This window comes from Vicia villosa, linkage group LG2, assembly GCF_029867415.1.
Source record: "Vicia villosa cultivar HV-30 ecotype Madison, WI linkage group LG2, Vvil1.0, whole genome shotgun sequence".
Taxonomy (NCBI): Eukaryota; Viridiplantae; Streptophyta; class Magnoliopsida; order Fabales; family Fabaceae; genus Vicia; species Vicia villosa.
This window is the reverse complement of record NC_081181.1, coordinates 33,554,057-33,564,228: the sequence shown is the minus strand read 5'-3', so window position 1 is coordinate 33,564,228 and position 10,172 is coordinate 33,554,057. Positions and strand designations below refer to the sequence as shown.

Here is a 10,172-nt window from a genome sequence, read left to right as displayed (position 1 = left end):
TTTGAGAAGACGAGTCTTTAGAAGTTCCTCTGCTCTTGGATTTCTTTTGTTTGTTTGGTGACATTGTTGCAGAAGCTGAAACTTTAATGAAGTTTTGTGAAGAAGAAGAGGAGCGTGAATGGAGAAGAAAGAGATTTTATGGGTTGTTGTTAAAAAAGAGAATTGCAAAAAATGAATAAAAGGTTTTTTATAGTGGAGTGAAGGCAAGGGCAGTTACACCTCACCAGAGTAGTGAGACATGTGTTTGGATCCTGAAAGAGAAGATAGGGAGACTGTCAACCAAATCACCTTGGAAGTTGATACTCATGATGAGTAACTGCTGCACGCACGTCTTGAATATACGTTTTCAAAAAGCAAATCATAATTGCTTATGACGTCATGGCCTGAAGGTTGTTGATAGGTCTTTGGTCGAAATTTGGTGATTACAAGACATGTCCATTTATGCATTCATTTGAAATAGACATTTATTGAGGGCAATTTGTTAGCTAGAAATTTCGACCCTTGATCAAAGATGATTTAAAGATGTCATGTTCCAAGTAAATTAGCATGAGAAGTGGCTTCCTAAAGGCTATTTCTTCTTTTATATTTATCCTTCTGAGAACTTGATATGTCAAAGTAAAATATAAGATCAAGAGTCTGATTGAAATATTTTAAATACAGAGAAGTGTGCTTCGACAACTGCGTTGGATGATTTTAAAAAGCTTCGAGCGGGAAAGTTTGAAATTCGAACTTGCTTCTTTTCGCTAGAAAGACACGTGGTGTCATCAGAAGATCTTGTTATTTGAAATATCAAACGCGACACACATCTGTGTAGAGACCGTTAGGGTCGAATTATTATAAATAGGAGTCTTAGATGTTAAGATTTGTGTGTTTTGCATTGTATGCAAAAAATACTCAAATACTCGAAGAGAAAAGAGTCTGTTGATCATGCATGTATAGCAACACCATTGTTTTTTCCTTTAAAATTATTTACAATTTCATCAATACCAGTCTTTCGACATTTATTTCTCTTTACTTTAAATCAGGAGCTTTTACATTTCTGTCGAACCTTTACTTTTCTGCACTTTACAATTCCTGCAACCATTTAAATTCAACCTTTACACTTTACTCAGTATTTACAGTCGGAGGCTTAGTCTTTTAACTTAGATAATATTAGTTTCTCTTACCAAGAAATCTTGTTCACATTAATAAGTCAGAATCATGTTCACTTATGAAGTAAACTTAGAGAAGACTAAAATATTAAGACACATGTCTTAGGATCAATCTAGTCGATCCTGTGAGTTACCAAATTATAGAGTTTGGAGGACTTGCGGTTGTTTGTCAAAAATTAATGGTAAACAGATGGAATGACAATTAAGGGTGTTAATAGACATATTATATTCTTAGTTACGTAGTTGATTTCATAGAAATTTTCCTTAGCCTATCTATATTAGAATACATCGTAACATATTTTTTATGTAATTAATACAATATACTCTAAATTTCACTATATATAATATAATCTCCGTGCTGCTATTCAAACACACAGTTTTATTAAAATGTCTCTTAATCTCTCTCATTTCAATCGATATTAACTAATTAAAGGCTCTGAAAATAAATTATTCAAGAATATTCTTTTAGATCCTAAGACCATCCAAATAAGACTTCCCCTTTATCCTGCTTGAAAGGTTATTCTTGACAAAATCTTCAATAGAAATTGTTTTAAACAATGCAGGAGTTTCAGGAGTAACAAGGCTGGGTGTTGGACCTACATATCCACCCATACGAGGAAAATGAAATGCAGCAAGAGAGATCCTTTCCTTCATTGAATTTACAGTTACTCGATGTTCAATGCTCTTGTAAATTCCATTGGTTAATACCTGCCACACAGTGTTTAAAATATTAATCAACAACAAATCTCTTAAAATGTTGATAGTAAATTTAAATTCATTAGGTGTGTTTAATTACCTCCAAAGCATCTCCAACATTGACAAGAAAAGCGTTGGAGAGAGGTTCGACCGGAATCCACATTCCATCTTTTTTGATTTGCAAGCCTTGTACTTGATTAACTTCAAGAAGAATTGTAATGGCAGAAGCATCAGAATGAGGATTAAGTCCAATCACATGCTCTGGTTGAGGACATGGAGGGTAGTAACCCATCCTCATTGCTTGAGATCCATCCTCAAACAAATCAAGCAATTCATTTGGTTTGATCTTCAATACTTTTGACATAAATTCCATGATTGAGATACTCAGTTTTTTCATCTCAAGAGAATAATTCTCAAAATCATCCCTGCAATACACCAAAGTAAAATTGTTTTTCCGTGCATACAACTTACAAGACAACATTTAAAACATAAAGGAGTGAGTGAGCGAGTGAAAAGAAAAGAACCTGAATGGTTGAGGGATAGAAGGAATTAAATAGGGATGCCTTGTGTGCAATGGAAAAGTTTTAACGAAAAACATATCTCCCCATCTTAGCTTTTCTTCTTCTAATGTAACATAAAGTTGTCCAAAGCCTTGTATTTCTTCTGGTGTTTGCCAAAACTTCTTTTTCTCTTCTATTGGAATCTTGAAGAATTCTTCTATACCAGTTTTCACATTTTCTATCAGTAAAGGATCCACTCCATGATTCATTAGCTGTAATGAATTTAAATATGTATCTTTTATTAAAAATATCTAATACATTTTTAGCACAATATAAAGATTAATTAAAAGTTGAAACCTGGAAGAAACCCCATTCTTTACATGCACGGTCTAGTTTCTCTAGCTCAGTTGCATCTTCACATAACAGTTTACTCAGCTCAATGACTGGAAGTTGTGGTAAGGGTGTTGTTGTATCCGAAATAACAACAGGATCTTGATTTAGTTGAAGATATTGTTGTGGAACTTTTGAAATGTTATGCTTTACCAACTCTTGGACAGAGGGAGCCATGTTAATGGTATCACCCATTTGATGCTTGAAAGGATTTCAAGAGTGAAGAATTGAATATGTAAATGAGGTTTATAAAGAAGAGGGAATCATTATTTTATTGATAAAAGAGTTTATAATAGTTGTAACTAATTTGTAAAATTTGCACATGTTTCTTGCTTATGATTGTTACAGTACCAATAATTCTAAAAGGTAAGGCCAATAATTCTATAAAAGCATTTTACATCATCATTAAGACGGTAGTAATAACAGGCTGTTTGGGATATTTTCTTTCATTACTTTTTGTCTTCTACCGTCCGGGCATAAATTATTATTGGTATAGACTAAGACTAGTGGCAGTGGCACCACGAGACGCAACTTAAAAGTTAAACAGTGCGGAGGAAACAAAAATTATTGAGAATTTATATAGTGGTAAAGCACGTTATTTTACTATTTTGAAAAGATATGTCGACAAAAGGAAGAGGGAATTGTGTCGCCTAATGATTTATACTCCTATATTAGCCTTAGAGGTTTTTTTGGGTCTCTTTAACATAAGTAGTTCCGAAAGATATTTCCGAAAGAGTATATATATATATATATATATATATATATATATATATATATATATATATATATATATATATATATATATATATATATATATATATATATATATATATATATATATATATATATCATTTGCATTATTTTAACGTATTTTTACTCATACAAATATTTTCATTTAATATTTTTTCGTTTACAAAATTAATTCATTTTCTACAAATCCAATTTTTTTAATTTTCTTTGGACAGAAAATCAATCTAAGAGGTCCTTCGGAATCAATTATCTTTTACAAATTTATCATTGATTATATTTCTCATACTTCCTATGCTTTCATCACAAATAAATTAATATCTCAATTCTTCCTCAATCTCTACAAACTCGTTATAAAATTATTGTTTTTGAGATATCTTACATATCCACTCATGTTAAACGCTATAAGTTATTTTAATTATGTTCATATATAATTTTATTTTATTTCTCTTTTTACCTTTGTTTATTTCAACTTAATTTTAGATGAATGTTATAAATTTAATTCAACTTATCAATTTTAATTTCTTAACATCTATTTACTTTTGATTGACTAAATTAATCTAAAAGATATAAAGAAATATATTCTTACCTCTTACCTCTTAATTTGTTATTCCCTCTTATTTGTTTTAACATAAACACTATTTTTCATCTTAAATTTCTATAACTTGTATAAGAAAAACTATTTATATGTTATTAAATAAATTATTTTACCAACTTTGTTGTTTTTTCTTCAATCTATTCACACTATTTTAATCAGATTTTTGATTAGATAAGGCATACGAGTAATCTTTTATTATTATTTAATTTGAATTTAAAAATTTTAAATACATAATTTCATTCTTTAATCTAATTTTTTTTCAAATAATATATTAAAATGTGATTTTTTTAATTTTTAATTGTTATTATTATATATAATATGTGTTTCCATCCAAATAATAATCTTAAATTATAATAACATTTATGGTCTAATTTTATTCAATAAAATTACGTTAATATTTTTATTTCAATCTTAAATATACATTATTATTAGTATTAATACCATATTATTTGAATATAAATATTATTTAAATTGAATATATATATATATATATATATATATATATATATATATATATATATATATATATATATATATATATATATATATATATATATATATATATATATAAAAATAGTGGATATGAAAATATCAATTTTTTCCTCAATTTTGTCTTTGACATGTGATTAAAATGGGGTTTTTAGTATCTAAATTTTATTTTTTCCAACTAATTCGATTTCTGGTTAAATGGTAACCAATTGATTGCAACGAAATGACATTAGACTTTGCCTCTCCATAAAACCCATTATAACTATGGACTCATTTTAAATAATCTTCACGCCTTTTCAATTTATGGTTTGGTTCCAATCTCCCTCTTTTCATTCCTGACCTTTATAAATCCAAAATGTTTAATCGGGCAAACTATTACTCTACACATTTTCATTTTTATCTCCTTCCTCTTTTCAAAATTCAACTCTGTCTTTTCTCTAAGCGAACAACACCTTCATCTCCTAAATCATTGTCTTCCACATAACACGTAAAATGACTTTATCTTCTTTGCATAGTCATTTTATTTTCTTCTTCGTCTTCAAAACATTTTCCATTTTTTTCTTATTTGAACCTATTATAACTTTATTTCTAATTTTGATGTTTCATAGATTAAAGATCCTATTTTTGCTTCTCTTCCATTTTCTTCTTCAAATCTATAAAAGATTGTTGATGAAATTTTGAATCTAGAGCCAAGAACAGATCAAAAGTATGTTATCTTCAAGCTCTAATGATTTTAAATTTTATTTTTATTTTTAGAGCTGTAAAAATATTGTGGACAAAACTTTGTATGTGCATAGAAAATTTGACGAAGTTTCGTACCTTCATGTTTGTTAGCTTGAAAGTTTTGGCTAAGGCGATCGACGAAGAATGGTGAAAAATAAGTTTGAAAATAACTAAGTACAAAGACCAGTCTTTGACAACAAAGACATTTCGATCAATATGGTTCGACTCATTTGCTAGGTCTGGCTTGGAAGAGCCTAAAAAATTGATCCATAAGATTAAGATCACTTTCTCTTCAAAACATGCCCAGAATCTTGAAAATGGTTACTCCAATCATGCCTTCGATAAAGGGTTAAGTTCAACACGTTCATCAGATGTTTAGGACTTAGCGTAATTTTTAATCTAGGAGAAGCCAACGATGTCTGGACAATACTATAGAAGTTAATAAGTAACTCTTGATAGAGGCAGTTAGAAGGTCTCAAAGACAGTTATTAGAGGGATATTGCAACACTTTAAACATTAAAGACGCGTGAAATAAAGTTGGAAGTCTGAAACACACGTAAGAGGATATGTGTTGAGTTCCTTGGAAATAACTGTTGTCAATAGTTATCATTATAATAGTATGCAAGCTCAATCATGTAATCAGGGTCGTGAAATTCATCAAGTATTCTCTATATAACTAAAGTATCAAAGTCACAGAGAGAAACTATTTTTGAGAAAATGTATGAGTTTGCGTCCATTCTTTAAATTCTAATTTAAGTCTTTTTAATCCAAAAACATTTACTTTAATGTCATTTATCATGTTTTTCTTTGTCTGTTACCTTCGTCTGAAGCTTATTTCAGTAACTATTTCCATTCACTTTATCAATAATCAAACGTTTAAGACCAAACCACAAACACTTTTCATTGTGTTTTTCTGCACAACTTGTCTTTGAGATTTTTCCGGGTTAATCTCATAAGTGAACTGAACTTGTGATTGTCTACTAAAACTGCCAGGTACCTTGACTTCAACAACTTTGAATCACCATCTTGACACCCTCATAACTTTTGATCCAAATATCAAACGAAAAAGATTCTAACTACAAAGTTGTTGTATGACATGAGAGGAGCAATTTTGCTTTTGATCTTATTCCAAGATAATGTCTTGATCCACGTGTAAAATCGGTTTGAAGTCAACTGCTCAACCATCATGAAATTCCTAAAAAATTTCTTAGTTAAAACATTCCTCTTTTGACCCTTCCCATTTTAACCACTTCCATCTATGACAAAATTCAAACAATTGACTTTTTGGAATTCTGGTCAAAGTCAACAGGCATTTCCTTGATTTTTGGTGAAATTGGATCAAGGAAATACCATTGGAAATAATACAATCAAGGTTAAAAATGGGTGAGTAAATTTTGGAGTGCAACACTCGCTTTGACTTAAGAACTTTGAGTTGTATAGAGATTTTACAATGATATTGCCGCACAATTCCTAATGCTAGAACCACTATATATACTAGTATAGAAATAGCTGCCTACAATGACTATTTCTTTAGCATTCACCACATAACCCTTTGTGTGGTTTCCAATCTTCTAACTTGCTTTCACATATCTTCAATATTTGGATAAGATTAAAAAATAGTTACTCAACGTGATCCTTTTATCTTGTCTCAACTGTCATAGTAGACAACTCATTATGTCGAGTTTATGGAAACATCACTCATAATTTTGGAAAATGTGCTAAATCCCAGAAACTAGGGCAGGTGTGTCGAACTCGGCAACAAGGTAAAAAATTAATCTTGTCAAACATACAACCACATGTTCTCATATTTTAACTATGTATTGTCTCAACTTCATATTCTCTTTGTTGAACTCATTACGTCAACAATTCTATGCTAACAAATTAACCCAAAATGCCAGTTTCGACCATCTGAGAGACAGGTGACATTTTTTAAACTTGCAACACTATTCAAAGTGGTGCAATGATGTCATCGTCATCATAACCACTTTATTAAAACGTCTTTTCAAGACGTGCACATACAAGATTTCCATCATGGCTCCATTTTCCCATGAAGAATGTGGGCCACCCAAACTTAAACTTTTTCACTCCACCTTTGAATGAAAATACAAGTCTCAACCAAAGGGTGACAATTGTCTACTTTCAAAAAAGAGAAAAAGATAAATGAAGAGTCTTTCTCATATAAATATAAATACTTCTTTCTCTAAGACTTTTTCCTTTTAATTCGTAACTTCCAAGTACTCTGAAAAAACCAACAAACTCTTTTCACACTTCATCCTCGTCAAAGCTACTCACTAATTCTGAATAATTGTCTACTCTTGGAGTTGATCCAACTGTCTAGGGTTGGCCCTACGTATAGTTCGAACATGCTCATCGTAACACTGCAATTCGGGGGAAAGTTCAACAAACACCTTCAAACTCCGTTATGGGATGATCATGTCGACTCTGTTCAATGTAGCCTCTCTCACTCGTGTTCGAACGACTGGTAACATTTTGGACCATACCCTGCAGGATGCAACACCCCTTTTCTAACCCCAAATATATCATACAATCTCACAGAGTAACCATGCATGAGGAAAAAGGGCGCCACATGTTGATTTCCATAAAATGGAAATCCCAAAATAATATGTATACAACATTCATAATATGCAAAGATCATATTGTAACACAATAATGTAAATCTCATGCTTCCATACTTTATGCATTAACGCTTACGGAAAACAAAAGAATTGCTATCACATAAATTCAACGAATATGTCCCATACCATATTCATCTACCAATTCAAAGTAACATTAACATCCATGCTACTTAAATGCACAAATATAGGCTACAAGGCCTTTAAAACAACATATCTGAATGTTAACACATACATCCAAAATATTTAACAAAATATAAAGATAGTAATGTTCAAAACATAAGCATAAGTCAACGAAATCCCCCCCAAGTGTTACACGACCAGACCATATGACTTGCTACCTAATTAGATAACAAAACTCGGAGCTCTTCGGCTAAGCCACGAACAAGCAACTACTCGTCTGAACCTGCACATTACCAACAAAGGGAAACATTTAAACAGAAGGGTGAAAATTCAAATTATCAAAGAAAATATAATAATGGGAAATGCAACATAAACAAGCATACATTTCACAATTCATCACTCTTCATAAAAACATGCTTTTATAACTATACATCAAAGTTAACATGTTTCATCATTAAACAACCAAGTTCCATCATTCAAGTAATTATATCTAATTTCCAATTCAACAATTGTAATCCACTAATGGAATGCCATCAAGTATACAATTATCACACAAAATTTCACATTATGCATCACTTATCACATAATTAATCCACACCAATCATATTAGAAATTAACACAAAACACAATTCACACCGACACGTGCGTCTCAAGTGTGACTCTATGCAATATGCATGTGGATCCCATCCGTTATCATTTCCGGTCATGCCGATTGTCTTTCCTCTATAGACTAGATAACCACCTCAAAAGCTCCATGCGGCGTTAAGCTTTCAAATCTCATCCGGCGTTAGATTTGGGACAAGTAAATAACCTTCGCGAGATTACCCAACATTGCCACTTTCAAAGACTCATGCTTGTGTACCTGTGCAACAAAACAAGACTCGTGCATTTAAGACGATCTCTCTATCTCTTAAACTACAAAATCATATCTTTACAACTTTGCACAACGTTACACAACATGACATTCTATCCAAATATCAAACACCAATTAGCATTTAGCAATCAATCACATACTTCATGACATTAACATCACATAATGCATCCGTGAACATTGATCATACATGATTCTTCCATAACATACACACATAATTACATGTTATTCTCAATTAACATCATAATTAAATTAAACAATTGCCAACCAATCCTACTCTATCATATAGACAATTATTTAAGCTTCAATATGCTTCAAACGGCACATAAAAAGGAGTTACGAATTAAAAGATACAACATTTCAAGTTTAGAAAAATTGCATACAGTAAGGTCCGCTAAGCGACATTCAAGCGCGCTTATGGAATTAGAATTTCAATAACCCCGCTTCAAGCGGCCAAAACCAGTAGCGAACCAATTCTAAGCTCCTCTTAGAAGACTCGCTCCACTTAGCGATCCATCTTTATTTTTCAGAAACAAACAGTATCCGCTTAGCGGCCTCACGTCCGCTTAGCGGACGTGCGATTATGCATAAAAATAACAGCAAGCACAGAACTGCGAAATCACACACCCACCACTCAATAAACATCAATAAACATCAAATACAACAAGTATTAATCATTATTGAACCATAACATTCATCAAAATCAGGTTTAATCATGCAAATCCATAGAAATTAGCATCAAAAGTTAGGGTTTACACATTTTCATGAAATTGCAAAAATTGAAGATAACACATACACAAACACATTGCCCAATCATAGATTCTACAAGAATTTGGATTCTAACCCTTACCTTTAGCTCTTAATTCACCCTCTTCTAGAATCTACTTCCTCTTCTCTTTTCTTCTCTATGCCTCTTTTCTCTTCTTTCTATCTTTCTATCTTTTCCTAATTTAGGTTAAGTCATAAAATCCTCTTCTAACTCTCATTATCTCATTGGGCTTAACCCATATACTATCGTCATTTCTAATTCCACTAAGCCCATTAGCTAACTCTAATATAATTCTACCATTTATTAATTAGCTAAATAACATATCACCATACAATTAAATAATTATCACTGAAACAATAATTAAATAAAACACACAAACAATTATCAAATATCAAATAATCCTAATTAAATAAAATCTACTAAAAATAGGGCGTTACAATGAAGATACCATCAATTTCAACATCAAACGTGTTAGCTTCTGT

At 31.3% G+C, this 10,172-nt stretch overlaps 1 protein-coding gene across 1 annotated transcript; it reads right to left on the bottom strand.

Annotated features, from left to right (window-relative positions):
* Positions 1-1,510: 1,510 nt before the first annotated feature.
* Positions 1,511-3,006, bottom strand: LOC131646067 (protein SRG1-like). The gene is made up of 4 exons (XM_058916230.1): positions 2,705-3,006; positions 2,372-2,619; positions 1,948-2,272; positions 1,511-1,859 (listed from the first exon to the last, which is right to left on the bottom strand). Exons 1-4 carry the CDS (start codon positions 2,930-2,932, stop codon positions 1,617-1,619), a joined length of 1,044 nt encoding a protein of 347 aa, XP_058772213.1. The 5' UTR covers positions 2,933-3,006; the 3' UTR covers positions 1,511-1,616.
* Positions 3,007-10,172: the final 7,166 nt, after the last annotated feature.